Below are 18,726 nucleotides of genomic sequence, written 5' to 3' on the forward strand. Positions count from 1 at the left end.
TCCTGGGTTCAAGCGATTCTCCTGCCTCAGCCTCCTGAGTAGCTGGGACTATAGGTATGCGCCACCACGCCCAGCTAATTTTGTATTTTTAGTAGAGACGGGGTGTTTCCACGTTGGTCAGGCTGGTCTTGAACTCCCGACCTCAGGTGATCCGCCCACCTAGGCCTCCCAAAGTGCTGGGATTACAGGCGTGAGTCACCATGCCCGACGAATGCTGTGATTTTTAACAGCTGTTTCCAACCCTTTGCGACTCAAAATGTGATCTGCAAACCAGGAGCCATGGCGTCATCTGGGAATTTATAAGAAATGAAGCTCAGGCCGGCACAGTGGCTCATGCCTGTAATCCCAGCATTTTGGGAGCCCAAGGCGGGCGGATTGCTTGAGTCCAGGAGTTGGAGACCAGCCTGGGCAACATAGGGAGACCCCGTCTCTACAAAAAAACACAAAAAGTTAGCTGGTCATGGTGGCATGTGCTTGTAGTCCCAGCTACTTGGGTAGCTGAGGTGGGAGGATCACTTGAGCCCAGAAAGTCAAGGCTACCGTGAGCTGTGATCGTGCTACTGCACTCCAGCCTGGGTGACACAGGGATACCCTGTCTGAAAAACACACACACACAAAATGCAGTTCAGGTCTCACCCCAGAACTTCTAAATCAAAATCTATATGTTAGCAAGATTCTTACAGGTGATTCCTGCACATTCAAGTTTGACAATTACTGGTGTAGCGAAAGCCAAAGCTGACTGTGGGCTGTGAAGCCGAGACGGGAGGATTGCTTGAGCATGAGTTTGAGATCACCATGGGCAAACATAATAGGTCCCTGTCTCCGCAAAATAAGTAACTAAATAAATACATGAGCTTTGGCTAAGAGAAAAACAATTCCACTTCATTCTTCACAAAAAGGAAAAAACAAAAGACACATAGAAAAAAAAGAAGAAAAGAATTCCATATAGATCATCATAGACCTAAATATAAATCAAATGACACTAAATTTTTCTAAGAGAAAAGCTTAGGAAAATACAAAACCTTGGGGTAGGCAAAGATTTCTTAATCTTGACACATAAAGTGCTGACCATAAAAGAAAAAATATGTCATTACAGGTAAAAAGACAAAAAGAAAAAAACTAAACCAAAATAAAAGAAAAAAGAAAAAATAGTGGATAAATTGGACTACATTAAAACTAAGTACTGCGTTTCTCAAAGGGCACATTAGGAGAGTGAAAAGATAAGTCAGGATGAGTGGAGATATTTACCATATATATATCTCACCACCATGTACCCATCCAGTGGGTTCGCCTTGCCCGCTGCCTAGAGAGAGCCCATTTATCAACACAGGGAAATTACAATAGAGAAAGAGTAATTCACACAGAATTGGCTGTGTGGAAGACCAGAATTTTATTATTACTCAAATCAGTCTCCCCGAGCATTCGGGGATCAGAGTTTTTAAGGACAGCTTGGTGGGTGGGGGGAAGCCAGTGAGCCGAGAGTGCTGACTGATCAGGTCAGAGATGAAATCATAGGGAGTCGAAGCTGTCTTGTTGTTCTGAGTAAGTTCCTGGGTGGGGGCCACAAGATCAGATGAGCCAGTTTATTCATCTGGGTGGTGCCAGGTGATCCATTGAGTGCAGGATCTGCAAAATATCTCAAGCATTGATCTTAGTTTTTACAATAGTGATGTCATCCCCAGGAGCAATTTGGGGAGGTTTAGAATCTTGTAGCCTTCAGCCGCATAACTCCTAAACCATTATTTCTAATCTTGTGGCTAATTTGTTAGTCCTGCAAAGGCAGTCTAGTCCCCAGACAGGAAGGGGGTTTGTTTTGGGAAAGGGCTGTCTTATCGTCTTTGTTTGAAAACTAAACTATAAACTAAGTTCCTCCCAAAGGTAGTCTGGCCTACATCCAGGGGTGAACAAGGACAGCTTGGTGGTTAGAAGCAAGATGCAGTTGGTTAGAGGTCAGATCTCTTTCACTTGTCTCAATTACAATTTTGCAATGGTGGTTTCAATCCCTCTCTTTGGGTTTTATAACATGTTAATCTTAAGGAGTTGGCTAATGAAGATGGAAAAAGGGTGAAGCTTGCTCTAACTTCTTCCTGCTGATCAGGGCGTAGTGGGGTAGGTGTTGACCCCAAGGTGAGAGGAGTGGAACCTCTTTGTAACTGAGTGTATTTATGCAGTCCTGGCTGGGGTTCCAAGGCTTGCATGGCAAAGGCGTTAGCATTGTCATCTATACTTGTAGTAACATATTTAAGGGAACAACGTACTATAATGGTAAATAATGAGTACTAGGGTAAGGAGGGCAATTCCCAGATTTAAAAGTAAAGATTTGAAAGTATTAGATTGGGGACTTGCAGGCCACAAAGAATCTAGGATTTAGTCCAAACTTCAGAAAAAAACTCAAGAACAACTAACAACAGGTGCACTATAGTTTTTCTTTTGAAGCATAATTTTTCACTCTCCAGTCCCCATTTTTATTAAAAACAAATCATGATAGAACTGATTTGTTTATAAAATAAACTTTAGTCTTACTGTACTTGGCCTGATTATTTGCATAAAGTGCAGCAAGAATAGTTATTTTTCACATAGGTTTTTTAAATTGGTTTTGATGGAACTCTATTCCATAAGGAATCTCAGATAAAACATTTTTTTTTTTGAGACAGAGTCTTGCTGTCACCCAGGCTGCAGTGCAGTGGCACGATCTCAGCTCACTGCAAGCTCTGCCTCCCGGGTTCACACCGTTCTCCTGCCTCAGCCTCCTGAGTAGCTGGGACTACAGGCGCCCGCCACCACACCTGGCTAATGTTTTGTATTTTTAGTAGAGATGGTGTTTCACCGTGTTAGCCAAGATGGTCTCAATCTCCTGACCTCGTGATCCGCCTGCCTCGGCCTCCCAAAGTGCTGGGATTACAGGCGTGAGCCATCTCACTAGGCCGATAAAACATTTTTAAAGCCAATCCCAGGCCGGGCATGGTGGCTCATGCCTGTAATCTCAGCAATTTGGGAGGCTAAGGCGGGCAGATCACCTGAGGTCAGGAGTTGGGGACCAGCGTGGCCAACATGGTGAAACCCCATTTCTACTAAAAATCCAAAAACAATGGTTTGTTTTTTTTTTTTGGTGGCACATGCCTGTAATCCCAGCTATTTGAGAGGCCAAGGTATGAGAATCGTTTGAACCCAGGAGGTGGGGGTTGCAGTGACCCAAGATCATGCCACTGCACTCCAGCCTGAGCAACAGAGCAAGACTCCATCTCAAAAAATAAATAAAATAAAATAAAATAAAATAAAGCCTATCCCAGCTATGGGTTTGTACCCTAAATACCTGTGAGTTGGGTAAGTTCCTGTCCTCTTGAGGTCCCAAGATAACTTGGTGTTCCTGGGCCTGTTAGAAAGTGACATTCTTTACTTACCACCAGTCCGGAACCTTGTACAGGGACTGTGTACACAAGGTGAGGCCAGATTTCCCAAGGGGTTTTTGTTGGCTCTTTAAGTCAACTTTGATTTGTTAAAGAAAGCATGGCATTCAAGTCAAAGCCTGGGTAGAACAACCAGTTTCCCCAATTGTGTCCTGTTACAAAAGAAAACAGATGCTTTTTTTTCTTTGAGACGCAGTTTTTGCTCTTGTTGCCCGGGCTGGAGTGCAATGGCGCGATCTCGGCTCACCGCAACCTCCGCCTCCCGGGTTCAAGCGATTCTCCTGCCTCAGCCTCCTGAGAAGCTGGGATTATAGGCATACGCCTCCACACCAAGCTAATTTTGTATTTTTAGTAGAGACGGGATTTCTTCATGTTGGTCAGGCTGGTCTCGGACTCCTGACCTCAGGTGATCCGCCCACCTCAGCCTCCCAAAGTGCTAGGATTACAGACGTGAGCCACCGTGCCCAGCAGAAAACAGATTCTTATTGCACTTATGCAAATAACTATAATGCCATAAATTGAGAATACTCAGAAAGTTTCCAAATTCTGGAAAAATCAGGTAGAGAGAAACAAATATGCTCCAAATTTTGTTCATAGGAGTATATTTTACTCACTTGTTAAAAGTTTCAAATAGCTCTAAAGAAATAAGTTCTCTTGACTCTGAAAACAAAAGGATTAGCAATATTTAACACATCAGCTCTCCATGAGAGTCCTGGAACTTTCGTTTTTTCCTGTATTCCAATAGCACAATTTTTGTTTTGCATTGTCTTGTTTTGTTTTGTTTGAGCCGGAGTCTTGCTCTGTCACCCAGGATGGAGTGCAGTGGCACGATCTCAGTTCACTGCAACCTCCACCTCCCAGGTTTAAGCAATTCTCCTGCCTCAGCTTCCCAAGTAGCTAGGATTACAGGCATGTGCCACCATGCCTGGCTAATTTTTTTTTTTTCGGTATTTTTAGTAGAGATGGAATTTTACCAGGTTGGCCAGGCTGCTCTGTAACTCCTGACCTCAGGTGATCCACCTGCCTCAGCCACCCAAAGTGCTGGGATGACAGGTATGAGCCACTGCGCTAAGCCCAAAAGCACAATTTTTTTTCTTTTTCTTTTCTTTTCTTTTTTTTTTTTTTTTTTTTTGAGACGAAGTCTGGCCCTGTAGCCCAGGCTGGAGTGCAGTAGCGTGATCTCTGCTCACTGCAACCTTCGCTTCCCGGGTTCAAGCGATTCTCCCGCCTCAGCCTCCTGAGTAGCTGGAACTACAGGCGAGTGCCACCAACACCTAGCTATTTTTTTGTATTTTTAGTAGAGACGGTGTTTCACCATGTTAGGATGGCCTGGATCTCCTGACCTGGTGATCCGCCCACCTCGGCTTCCCAGGGTGCTGGGATTACAGGCGTTGAGCCACCATACCCGGCCCAATAGCACTGCAAGCTCCGCCTCCCGACTTCACGCCATTCTCCTGCCTCAGCCTCTCAAGTAGCTGGGACTACAGGCACCCACCACCACGCCTGGCTAATTTTTTTGTATTTTTAGTAGAGATGGGATTTCACCGTCCAATAGCACAATTTTTAAAGTTATCATAGACCTGCACTCAGAATCATATATCTGATTATAAACTGCCTTTTGAAAAGGATCAAAGCAAGACAAAATGTCTGTGGATGACAAGTCTTTTTTTTATTTTTTTGAGACAAAGTCTTGCTCTTGTCACCCAAGCTGGAGTGCAGTGGCGCGATCTCGGCTCACTGCAACCTCCGCCCCCCAGGTTCAAGCGATTCTCCTGTCTCAGCCTCCTGAGTAGCTGGGACTACAGGCGCCTGCCACCACGCCCGGCTTATTTTTCTATTTTTTTTTTCAAGTCTAAGTGTTTAATTATTATTCACATATTTCACAGAAAAAAAGGAATGTAGCAAATGGGTCAGAGTTGTAGAAAAAAAAATCCTGGATTTTATGTGTCATTCTGTTTTCATCTGACAGCAGGGCTGTCCCGACATCAGGCACAGCAGCTGCACTTCTCTGACGCCCCTTTGCAGATGCAGCCCTGGGCACACTTGGCACAGCCCAGAGGGCAACAGGAGCAGCAGTTCTTCTTGCAGGAGGTGCATTTGCACTTTTTGCACTTGCAGGAGCCGGTGCAGGCACAGGAGCCACCAGCCTCGCAGGAGCAGTTGGGGTCCATTGCAAGCCGAGGTGAGACTGGAGTTCCCAAGCGAGAAGAGAAGAGGCAGTGGAACACGTGGAGGGCGTTATTTTTCTATTTTTAATAGAGACGGGGTTTCACCATGTTGCCCATGCTGGTCTCGAACTGCTGACCTCAGGTGATCCGCCTGCCTCAGCCTCCCAAAGTGCTGGGATTACTGAAAGCTACAATTCACTCGGAGTTTTCGTTACTTCTGTGGCATACAACAATTTTACATTAACAATTATAATTATTAATAACATACTCTAAATCATATCAGAATTATAGAAGTTTCTCATAATTTTGGAACACATACTGATAACATATTTATACAAATACAACCCAAAGAAAGCCATATACCATTTCATATTTGACAATGCTGCCTGTATGATTTTTATGCTAAATAAGCCAAACATGTAATTTTTTGGACTTCAGGGGACCTAATGTCTGAAGGATTAAATAGGTCAGAAAATGACATACTATATATTTGATTTTGGAAAGTTTTTCAAATATAGAAAGTTTGAAACACTGGATATCACAAAGTAGAATCACACATTATTTATTTATCCAAGGTGGTCAGTCCAAAAAATTTTTTTGCGGGGCGCAGTGGCTCATGCCTATAATCCCGGCACTTTGGGAGGCCAAGACGGGCAGATCACGAGGTCAGGAGATCGAGACTATCCTGGCTAACACGGTGAAACCCCATCTCTACTAAAAATACAAAAAAATGAGCCGGGTGTGGTGCTGGGTGCCTGTAGTCCCAGCTACTCAGGAGGCTGAGGCATGAGAATGGCGTGAAGCCAGGAGGCAGAGGTTGCAGTGAGCCGAGATCGCGCCACTGCACTCCAGCCTGGGCGACAGAGCAAGACTCTGTTGCAAAAAAAAAAAAAAAAAAAATTTAAGGCAAAAACCTTTAGTCTGTTAAAAGAGACTTAGTCCAGCCCGGCCAACATGGTGAAACCACGTCTTTACTAAAAATACAAAAATTAGCCGGGCGTGGAGGAATCACTTGAACCTGGAAGGCGGAGGTTGCAGTGAGCCCAGACCATGCATGGCACTCCAGCCTGGGTGCAGGGTGAGACTCCTTCTCAAAAAAAAAAAAAAAAGAGACTTAGCTTTCCAAACAAGACCCAGTGAAGATAGCATGAGGCCAACTGAATCTGTCTCTTTTCTCTACCCCCTTTTTTCCCTGCCATTTACCCAAAGGGGTGAACAAAAACATTTCATGATCTTTTTTTTTTTTTTTTTTGAGACACAGTCTCACTCCGTTGCCCAGGCTGGAGTACAATGACGCAATCTTGACTCACCACAACCTCCATCTCCCAGGTTCAAACGATTCTCCTACCTCAGCCTCCTGAGTAGCTGGGACTACAGGCGCCCGCCACCACACCTGGCTAATTTTTGTATTTTTAGTAGAGTTGGGGTTTCACCATGTTGGCCAGGCTGGCCTCGAACTCCTGACCTCAGGTGATCCACCTGCCTTGTCCTCCCAAAGTGCTGGAATTACAGGCTTGAGTCATGGGGCCTGGCCCATTATCTTTTAATATTACATAAACATCTTTTTCAAAAGAGAAAACCAAATTTATGTTTGCATTACTGCATCTTCAATGCCAAGGCTAGTTTTTTTTTGTTTTTGTTTTTGTTTTTGTTTTTTGAGATGGAGTCTCGCTGTGTCTCCCAGGCTGGAGTGCAGTGGTGCGATCTCGGCTCACTGCAAGCTCAGCCTCCCGGGTTCACACCATTCTGCTGCCTCAGCCTCCCAAGTAGCTGGGACTACAGGTGCCCACCACCACGCCTGGCTAATTTTTTGTATATTTAGTAGAAACGGGGTTTCACCGTATTAGCCAGGATGGTCTCGATCTCCTGACCTCGTGATCCACCTGCCTCGGCCTCCCAAAGTGCTGGGATCACAGGTGTAAGCCACCACGCCTGGCAAGGCTAGTTTTTAAATAAAATTTTATAAATCTATCCAGTTTTAATTAGTTTGACCATAAGGTAAGATTTTCATGAACTTTGTAGAACTGTTCACAATTTTCTGTTAAACAGCAGATCAATTTTCTAAGAAAACCCTGTTATTTGAACACATGGGCCCAGATTCTGGCCCCGCATTAGTGTGCTTTTATTTTATCTTCAATCTAGGGCAAAAAAAAAAAAAAAAAAATCCCCTTCAAATCTTAGCCAACTTGTTTACACCCACAGAACCTTCTTTTTGTCCCATTACTCTTTTAGGTTAAGATAATATTTAAAACCCTCTGAAGTAGACAAAATTACATTCCCTTAAACAAAAGCCATATTCCCATGCCTTCTCATACTCTCTTACCAGAAACACATTCTACTTTCCCTACATGCCTTGTATGTAAAACTGTTTCTCCAGTAGTCTCGATTACATATTACAATGTTAACTCTTAGCAACTTTTATTTTGGTGAAAAACCTGATAAATCAGCAATTTTAATTATGTCCTAGGTGTAGAGCCTAGGACATCAGACAGAAGTACAGATAAGGTCTGGCTGGCCCTTTGCAGCATAGCTAGGGGCATGGCTCTCCACATGTCCCCAGGCCTTATCTAGAATCTAATGCTCCAAAGTAGGTAAATTAAACAATTTTCACAGCAATGTTCTTTTTTGTTGTTGTTATTTTTTTCTTTGAGATAGAGTCTCGCTCTTTCGCTCAGGCTGGAGTGCAGTGGCGCGATCTCGGCTCACTGCAACCTCCACCTCCTGGGTTCCAGCAATTCTTCTGCCTCAGCCTCCCGAGTAGCTGGGATTACAGACATGCACCACAATGCCTGGATAATTTTTGTATTTTTTTATTTTTATTTATTTATTTATTTACTTTTTTTTTGAGACGGAGTCTCGCTCTGTCGCCCAGGCTGGAGTGCAGTGGCGCAATCTCGGCTCACTGCAAGCTCTGCCTCCCGGCTGCATGCCATTCTCCTGCCTCAGCCTCCCAAGTAGCTGGGACTACAGGTGCCCGCCACCACGCCCTGCTAATTTTTGTATTTTCAGTAGAGACGGGGTTTCACTGTGTTAGCCAGGATGGTCTCGATCTCCTGACCTCGTGATCCGCCCATCTCGGTCTCCCAAAGTGCTGGGATTACAGGCGTGAGCCACCGCGCCCGGCCAATTTTTGTATTTTTAGTAGAGACGGAGTTGTGCCATGTTGGCCAGGCTGGACTTGAACGCCTAGACTTAGGTGTTTCGCCCGCCTCGGCCTCCCAAAGTGGTGGGATTACAGGTGTGAGCCACCGTGCCCAGCAATTGAGCAATTTTCAAAAGTCAAAGAAATAGTTTATGACCTTAAAGCATTTAGCAAATCTCATATCTGACCTTAATCTAGGCCAAATGTCTGAAATTTGAAGACATTTTTATTTTACAAATAATCTTGAAAACTGTATTTCTAAAAGACTACTAAAGTAATGTAAACAAAAAGGCATTAAAGTTTCTATTTTTCTGGCCGGGCACGGTGGCTCATGCCTGTAATCACAGCACTTTGGGAGGCCGAGGCTGGTGGATCACCTGAGGTCAGGAGTTCGAGACCAACCTGGCTAATATGGTAAAACCCCATCTCTACTAAAAACACAAATATTAGCTGGGCATGGTGGCGGGCACCTGTAATCCCAGCTACTCGGGAGGCTGAGGCAGGAGAATCACTGGAACCCGGGAGGTGGAGGTTGCAGTGAGCCAAGGTCATGCCATTGCACTCCAGCCTGGGCAACAGAATGAGACTCCATCTCAAAAAATATAAAAATAAATAAATAAATACACAGATGGACAGAAAATTCAGCACTTGTAAGATTTTTCCTTTGCCAGTTTCTTAACTGGATTACTGACTTCGGGGTGGAGCCCTTGGAGGAACAGGGCCAGGAAAGCATTCAGTTTCTAGGACCTAATAAGCAGGCACAGCTGGAAGGCAAACACAGATCCCAAAAATTCAGGGTATATACTGGATCCTGGATCCCCAAAAGGAGGGAAATACTACAAGAGAAGACAGTGCAGTGCTTCTGCTGAGCATTTCATTGCAAAACAACCCATAGTAAATTAGCCCATTTTGTAATCAGCCCATCCCTTGTGGGAGTCTCATCTCTCAGTGCAGGTTGGGGATGTTTCCCTATCTTTTAGTGGCCAAGAGTGTGTTTCCCTAATTGAAACATCAGAACGGAACATCCCCCGTAAGTGCCATTAGCCATCCTCAGAAGCATATTTCCTACCTAGTTATTACACACCAAGTTTCTTTCATAATGCAAAGTAATTTCTGATACCCACAAAAGCCAAAACCATGAGCTAATGCAATGCAAAACAGAACAGAGCCTTAGATTTTGAGAAGGATCTATTCTCTTTTAATGTCTGGGCTTCTGTGAGGAAATCTGAGGTTTTTCCCAGAATGGGATCTGTGGCGCCTCCTCTGCTTTTCCCCAGGAGACCCAGGCTGTTAGAATTTATCTTAAGTTCTCTCATGTGGGCATCAAGAGTGACAAAAAGACAAAATGGAGAACAATTCAGTCTCCTGAGAAGAAAAAAACTGTTTTTCAGAAAAACATGATTCAAGAAGAGGAAAAAGATAAATTCCTTTTAAATACATATGGTTTGGTTATCCATTTTTAATTAAGCTGGTTTTAACCATAGAGCTATTTTTTCTAAAAAAAAAAAAAAAAAAAAATCCTTTTCAATATCTTATTACCAGGGTACCCAATATTTCTGGCTTTTGAATTCTACCACAGGTAACTTCCCACATGAAATTAGTAAGTTTTAACTAAGATTATAACTTAAACATGGATGCATAAGGTGTCTCAAAGAGATGGTAAGCCTCTTTCTTTCTTTCTCTTTCTTTCTTTCTTTCTTCCTTCCTTCCTCTCTCCCTTCCTTTCTTTCCTTTCTTTCTCTCTTTCTCTCTCTCTCTTTCCTTTCTTTCTCTCTCTCTCTCAAGGGTAGTTTGGAGAAAGGAAAATCCAAAACAGAAAATCAGAAGCTATCCATGGAGTTTTAAAAAAAAATCCTCAATAAATGGCAAAGTTACACAAATAACAAACCAGAAAGGAATCATTCTGGAAGCCAAGAATTGAACCCAGGCCATCATTGTCAAAAGACAAAGCCTTAGCTACTGACCTACACAACATCGAGCAGTTTCTCTTATTCTTCCCAGAAGAAGTCTACAGCAGCCAATTTCAAGCTTGGAAAGAGCTTTAACTGCTCAAGTTAATTTTTTTTTTTTTTTTTGAGACAGAATCTCTGCCGCCCAGGCTGGAGTGCAGTGGTTTGGTCTCTGCTTACTGCAACCTCCGCCTCCTGGTTCAAGGGATTCTTCTGCCTCAGCCTCCCGAGTAGCTGGGATTACAAGTGCCCACCACCATGTCTAGCAGGGTTTCACTATGTTGGCCAGGCTGGTCTCAAACTCCTGAGCTCAGGTAATCCACCTGACCCGGCCTCCCAAAGTGCTGGGATTACAGGCATGGGCCACTGTGCCCAGCCTGCTCAAGATAATTTTTAGAGCTATGACGTGAACCCCAAATTTTCCTGTGCTCTGGATGGTGGAAACCAAGAGAACCACATGGTCACAAGGTTAAGCTCTTTTTTTTTTTTTTGGAGATGAAAGTATCCCCACATGGTCACAAGGTTAAGCTCTTTTTTGTTTTTTTTGGAGACAGAGTCTTACTCTGTTGCCCAGGCTGGAGTGCAGTGGCACGATGTCAGCTCACTGCGACCTCCACCTCCTGGGTTCAAGCGATTCTGGTGCCTCAGCCTCCCGAGTAGCTGGGATTACAGGTGCCTGCCACCATCCCTGGGTAATTTTTGTAGTTTTAGTAGAGACGGGGTTTCACCATGTTGGCCAGGCTGGTCTCAAACTCCTGACCTCAGGTGATCCACCTGCCTGGACCTCCCAAAGTGCTAGGATTACAGGCGTGAGCCACCACGCCCAGCCTAAGGTTAAGCTCTTAATGACATAAAACAAGAAAGAGAAATTTCATCTGGTATTGGTTTCAGGGACCCCCAGCAAAGTTTGTAACTGACGAGCCTGCTGGGGTGGCTTGAAAAGTAGGCTTATAGGGATCCTAAGCTCACATTCTATCCTGTGATACCCCTCTCTCCATTACAGAAAGACACATTCTTAGTACAAACTGCACCAGATTTGCTACAGCCTGACTAGTCTCACAAATCCTTTATTTTTCTATTAGTTAAACCCTTGCAGAGGAGACAAATAATGACGTTTATCGTTTACACATATATATAGAGAGAGAGACCAGAAACTTGGCTGCTAAGAATTATTACCCTTTTTGCTGGCATACCAACTTTCCGGGTCCCCTTTCTCTGCTGCAGCTTCCAGAAGAACGAAGCGGCTTTTGATGACCCTCTTCACTATGCCATAGCTGGTGGGGGGACAAGCCCTGTTACAAAAGAAAATCATCCTTTTCTGCTTTATTGAACCATAGGCAAAAGATTCTCCATTTTGCAAGATGTTGTCCAACAGGCTGTACAGGAAACCAAATTAATATTTTCCATCCCAGCAAAATATACATAATACAACAGACACTAGTCACCTCTTTCAGCACCCAATATCATCCTGGCAAAATTCAAACTTTCTCCTGTTGGTCCCTATTGTTTTTGATCCACTCCTGGTGGGGAGGGATGAGCTCCGAAAGGTAATTCACAATGCGTGATCTCTGGGCAAGGTGAAGAGTGGATAGTCACACTGAGACAGGCCTGTTGAGCTTTCTCCAGGGCTCAATGAATGTTAACAGACTAATAGGAGGGTTCTCTGAGTTAGGCCTGCTGGACTTCCGTCAGCCACTCTTCTGAGATGCCCTCCACACATACAAACACACACATAAAGATGAGACAGGCAGAAGGCCTTCCAAATCAGATCCCTAACCAAGAACTCCAAGAGTATCCCTTCCAAACTATTCTCCTATTCTCCATCTGAGAAATCTCCCCGAAATCTTCCTGATTGAGAAGTCTCCCGAACCAAGTCTCTTCCTACTAGTTAGGAAGAGCCAACTGAAACCCCCACCAGGAGCCAAACCAAGACAGACACCCCGCAATGGGGCAACAGACAAACTGAGACCCCTGAGGGAGCCAAACTGAGACAGACTGTCTGTGGTGGAACTATTAGACAAACAGACACCCTGCAATGGGACTACAGACACACCATGATGAGGCTACAGACAGACACCTTGTGATAGGGCTACAGTTATGGAACGTCTCCCCAGGACTGTTTCTCCATTGCAATTAAATCCATGCAGGCTGGGCATGGTGGCTCACGCCTGTAATCCCAGCACTTTGGGAGGCCGAGATGGGCGGATCACGAGGTCAGGAGATAGAGGCCATCCTGGCTAACACGGTGAAACCCCGTCTCTACCAAAAAATACAAAAAAAAATTAGCTGGGCGTGGTGGCGGGCGCCTGTAGTCCCGGGTACTCAGGAGGCTGAGGCAGGAGAATGGCGTGAACCCGGAGTCAAGGCGGAGCTTGCAATGAGCCAAGATCACGCCACTGCACTCTAGCCTGGGCCACAGTACGAGACTCTGTCTCAAAAAAAAAAAAAAAAAAAAAAAAAATTCCATGCACATTGGGTTGTCAGTGCCCCACAAGTGGAGAGAGTACCAGAATCAACCCCTAGTCCAAGAGAACTAGGTGGCCGCTTTGGGTGGCCTCTGGATCCATCGCTGGAGAGGGGGGCTACTGAACCACAGGCAGGTAGTCACAAGGGCAATCTCAGACAAGTCCCCAAATTTGTAACCGTCCAATGGGTTCACCTTGCCTGCTGCCTAGACGGAACTGATTTATCAAGATAGGGGATCTGGGTGCAGTGGCTCATGCCTGTAATCCCAGCACTTTGGGAGGCTAAGGCAGGCAAATCACCTGAGGTCGGAAGTTCGAGACCAGCCTAACCAACATGGAGAAACCCTGTCTCTACTAAAAATACAAAATTAGCCGGGCTTGGTGGCAAATGCCTGTAATCCCAGCTACTCTGGAAGCTGAGGCAGGAGAATAGCTTGAACCCAGGAGGCGGAGGTTGTGGTGAGCCAAGATCGCGCCATTGCACACCAGCCTGGGCAACAAGAGTGAAACTCCGTAGGCTGGGCGCAGTGCCTCACACCTGTGATCCCAGCACTTTGGGAGGCCGAGGTGGGCGGATCACGAGGTCAGGAGATCGAGACCATCCTGGCTAACATGGTGAAACCCCGTCTCTACTAAAAATACAAAAAAAAAATTAGCCGGGCGTGGTGGCGGGTGCCTGTAGTCCCAGCTACTCGGGAGGCTGAGGCAGGAGAATGGTGTGAACCCGGGAGGCAGAGCTTGCAGTGAGCGGGGATCGCGCCACTGCACTCCAGCCTGGGCGACAGAGTGAGACTCGGTCTCAAAAAAAAAAGAGTGAAACTCCGCCTCAAGAAAAAAAAAAAAAGGGAACTGCGGAAAGAATAATTCACACAGAGGCTGCTGTGCGGGAGAACATAGTTTTATTATTATTCAAATCAGTCTCCCTAAGCATTCTGGGATCAGAGTGTTTAAGGACAACTTGGTAGGTGGGGAAAACCAGTGAGCCAGGAGCGCTGATTGGTCAGGTCAGAGATGAACTCATAGGGAGTCTTGTGCTGAGTAATTTCTTGGGTGGGGGCCACAAGATCAGATAAGCTAGTTTATCGATCTGGGTGGTACCAGCTGATCCATCAAGTGCAGGGTCTGCAAAATATCTCAAACACTGGTCTTAGGTTTACAATAGTGATATCCCCAGGAGCAATTTGGGGAAGGTCAGAGTCTTGTAGCCTCCAGCTGCATCACTCCTAAACCATAATTTCTAATCTTAGGGCTAATTTATTAAGTCCTACAATGGCAGTCTAGTCCCCAGGCAAGAAGGGGGTTTGTTTCAGGAAAGGGCTGTTATCATCTTTGTTTTAAACTATAAACTAAGTTCCTCCCAAAGTTAGTTCAGCCTACGCCCAGGAGTGAATAAGGACAGCTTAGAGGTTCAAAGCAAGATGGGGGGCAAAGACTTCATGACTAAAACACCAAAAGCAATGGCAACAAAAGCCAACATAGACAAATGGGATCTAATTAAACTAAAGAGCTTCTCCACAGCAAAATAAACTATCATCAGAGTGAACAGGCAACCTAGAGAATGGGAGAAAATTTTTGCAATCTATCCATCTGACAAAGGGCTAATATCCAGAATCTACAAAGAACTTAAACAAATTTACAAGAAAAAAACAAACAACCCTATCAAAAAGTGGGCAAAGGATATGAACAGACACTTCTCAAAAGAAAACATTTATGCAGCCAACAGACATATGAAAAAATGCTCATCATCACTGGTCATCAGAGAAATGCAAATCGAAACCACAATGAGATACCATCTCACGTCAGTTAGAATGGCGATCATTAAAAAGTCAGGAAACAACGGATGCTGGAGAGAATGTGGAGAAATAGGAATGCTTTTACACTGTTGGTGGGAGTATAAATTAGTTCAACCACTGTAGAAGACAGTGTGGCGATCCCTCAAGGATCTAGAACTAAAAATACCATTTGACCCAGCAATCACATTTCTGGGTATATACCCAGAGGATTATAAATCATGCTACTATGAAGACACATGCACATGTATGTTTATTAAGGCACTATTCACAATAGCAAAGACTTGGAACCAACCCAAATGTCCATCAATAATAGACTGGATAAAGAAAATGTGGCACATATACACCATTAAATTCTATGCAGCCATTAAAAAGGATGAGTTAATGTTCTTTGCAGGGACATGGATGAAGCTGGAAACCATCATTTTCAGCAAAATATCACAAGGACAGAAAACCAACACTGCATGTTCTCACTCATAAGTGGGAGTTGAACAATGAGAACACATGGACACAGGAAGGGGAACATCACACACTGGGGCCTGTTGTGGGGTGGGTGGCTGGGAAAGGGATAGCATTAGGAGAAATACCTAATGTAAATGACGAGTTGATGGGTGCAGCAAAACAACATGGCACTTGTATACCTATGTAACAAACCTGCATGTTGTGCACATGTACCCTAGATCTTAGAGTGTAATAATAAAAAAATTAAAAAAAAAAAAAGAAGCAAGATGGAGTTGGTTAGGTCAAATCTCTTTCACTGTCTGTTACAATTTTGTAACGGCGATTTCAAAAGAACTCATGTCCAGCATATTCAAACCTCTTCTATAAATTTATAATAAAAATACAGACAACCCACTAGAAAAATGGGCAAAAGATGTTAACAAGCACTAGCCAAGAGTGTATTCAAATGAGCAATAAATATGCGAAAAGGTGATCAACTTCATTAATCAGGGAAATGCAAATTAAAACCAAAATTAGCTACGCTGAAAGAAGCCAGACACAGAATACACAGGGTATAATTCCATTTATAGTAAGGCTAGTGACAGAAAACAAATCAGCTGTTGCCTGGGGCTGGGGGTAGGGGTGGAAAGGACTGAGATGGGACTCAAGGGAACTTTCTGGAGGTGATATATATGTTCAACATCTTAATTACACTGGTGATTTTATAATTTGGCAATGCCCATCAAAATGTACAATTAAAGAGGATTAATTTTATTCTATGTACTCATACCTCAATAAAGTTGATTTTTTAAAAGCACAATAGAGCTGGGTACATAGTTTAAAAGCACAAGTAGAGCAGTGGCTCATACGTGTAACCCTAGCACTTTGGGAGGCTGAGGTGGGAGGTTCACTTGAGCCCAGGAGTTCAAGATCAGACTGGGCAACATAGCAAGACCTTGTCTCTACAGATAATTAAAAAATTAGTTGGGTGCGGTGGCACATGTCTGTGGTTCCAGCTACTCAGGAAGCTCAGGTGGGAGAATTGCTTGAGCCCAGGGGTGAAGGCTGCAGTGAGCCGTGATCAAGCCACTGCACTCCAGCCTGGGGGAGAGAGCAAGCACCTGTCTCAACAACAACTACAACGAAAGCACAATAAGATACCACTACATTCTTCCAAAGTATAAACTAGTATGAGGAAAAAAACAAAAGAAATACCAGTACATTCTCACCAGAAAAACTAAAATAAAAAAAAGTATTGACAAGGATGCAGAGCAACTGGAACTCTGCTAACTTGCAGGAGGCAATGTAAATGTCATGGGAAAACTCTTAGTTACACTTTGACCATTGTCAAAAGACAGAATTGCAACTTAAACATCTTAATTGGCTTTATTTTTATTTTATTTTATTATTTTTTTTGAGTTGGAGTCTCCTTCTGTCACCCAGGCCGGAGTGCAATGGCATGATCTCTGCTCACTGCAACCTCTGCCTCCTGGGTTCAAGTGATTCTCCTGCCTCAGCCTCCCAAGTAGCTGGGATTACAGGCATTCGCCACCATGCCCGGCTAATTTTTTTTTTTTTTTTTTTTTTGAGAGGAAGTCTCGCTCTTGTCCCCCAGGCTGGAGTGCAATGGCATGATCTCAGCTCACTGCAACCTCTGCCTCCCAGGTTCAAGGGATTTTCCTGCCTCGGTCCCACAGGTAGCTGGGATTACAGGCGCCTGCCACCACGCCCAGCTAATATTTGTATTTTTAGTAGAGACGGGGTTTCACCATGTTGGGCAGGCTGGTCTAGAACTCCTGACCTCAGGTGATCCAACCATCTTGGCCTCCCAAAGTGCTGGGATTACAGGCGTGAGCCACTGCGCCCGGCCTAATTTTGTATTTTTAGTAGAGATGGGGTTTCTCCACATTGGTCAGTCTGGTCTTGAACTCCCGACCTCAGGTGATCCGCCCGCATCCGCCTCCCTAAGTGCTGGGATTACGGGTGTGAGCCATTGCGCTTATAGACAGATAAGGGCTGAAGAAAGCACAAACAACACAAAGCGGATTGGTCATTTCTTTCTTTTTTTTTTTTTTTTTGAGACGGAGTCTTGCTTTGTCACCCACGCTGGAGTGCAGTGGCACCATCCTAGCTCACTACAAGCTCTGCCTGCGGGGTTCACGCCATTCTCCTGCCTCCGCCTTCCGAGTAGCTGGGACTACAGGCGCCCGCCACCACACCCAGCTGTTTTTTTGTATTTTTTTTTTTTTTAGTAGAGATGGGGTTTCACCATGTTAGCCAGGATGGTCTTGATCTCCTGACCTCGTGATCCGCCCGCCTCGGCCTTCCAAAGTGCTGGGATTACAAGCGTGAGCCACCACGCCCGGCCGGATTGGTCATTTCAAAGTAACTTTCCCTGTAGGGCAGGAACAAGGAAACGGAACAATAGAAAAATAACGGATTGGGCCAGACGCCGTGGCTCATGCCTGTAATCCTACCACTTTGGGAGGCTGAGGTGGGTGGATCATCTGAGGTCAGGAGTTTGAGACCAGCCTGGTCAACATGGCGAAACCCCGTCTCTGCTAAAAATACAAAAAAATTAGCCGGGTGTGTTGGCGCACACCTGTAATCCCAGCTACTCTGGAAACTGAGACAGGAGAATTGCTCGAACCCGGGAGGTAGAGGTTACAGTGAGCCGAGATGGCACCACTGCACCACTGCACTCCAGCCTGGGTGACAGAACAGCGGGAACTCGTCTCAAAAAAAAAAAAAAAAGAAGAAGAAGAAGAAGAAAAATAACGGATTGATTAACATCAGGTTACTTTTGTTGTAAGGATTAAGGGCAGAGGAAAGTTCATTATCATGCTTATTGAAAGTGGCCTGTTTGGGAAATATCTATTATCTCTCTAGATTTCTCTGAAGGTCAGATAATTTAGTTTCAGCTTGGTAAAATGTAAGTTTAGTAGGAATTACTCCATTTTGGTTCTTAGTCTCCTTTGTTAGGATCTAGTGCGGGTGCTTTGTCCAAAATAATGGCCTATAATTTTTTTTCTTTTCTTTTCTTTTTTTTTTTTTTAAAGACAGAGTCTCAAGAGTCTCGCTCTGTCACCCAGACTGGAGTACAGTTTCATGATCACAGCTCATTGCAGCCTCAACCTCCCCGGCTCAAGGGATCCTCTCCCACCTCAGCCTCCCAAGTAGCCTCTCAATGTGCGCCACCACACCTGGTTGATTTTCTTGTAGAGATGGGGGTCTCACCGTGTTGCCCAGGTTCGTCTCGAACTCCTGGGCTCAGGTAATCAGTTTACCTTGGCCTTCCAAAGTGCTGGGATTACAGGCATGAGCCACCATGCCCGGCTTGTAATTTTTCTTTAACACCATATAA

At 44.6% G+C, this 18,726-nt stretch overlaps 1 protein-coding gene across 1 annotated transcript; it reads right to left on the reverse strand.

The window, feature by feature from the left end:
• Nucleotides 1–4,131: 4,131 nt before the first annotated feature.
• On the reverse strand, nucleotides 4,132–5,701 carry LOC100991466 (metallothionein-1H). Its single transcript, XM_055110924.2, has one exon. The coding sequence runs from the start codon at nucleotides 5,576–5,578 to the stop codon at nucleotides 5,393–5,395; it is 186 nt and encodes a 61-aa protein (XP_054966899.1). The 5' UTR covers nucleotides 5,579–5,701; the 3' UTR covers nucleotides 4,132–5,392.
• Nucleotides 5,702–18,726: the final 13,025 nt, after the last annotated feature.

This window comes from Pan paniscus, chromosome 2 (assembly GCF_029289425.2).
Source record: "Pan paniscus chromosome 2, NHGRI_mPanPan1-v2.0_pri, whole genome shotgun sequence".
Taxonomy (NCBI): Eukaryota; Metazoa; Chordata; class Mammalia; order Primates; family Hominidae; genus Pan; species Pan paniscus.

Excerpts from the sequence above, each read along its gene's own strand:
- LOC100991466 (XM_055110924.2), bottom strand. The coding sequence starts at position 5,578 with ATGGACCCCAACTGCTCCTGCGAGGCTGGTGGCTCCTGTGCCTGCACC.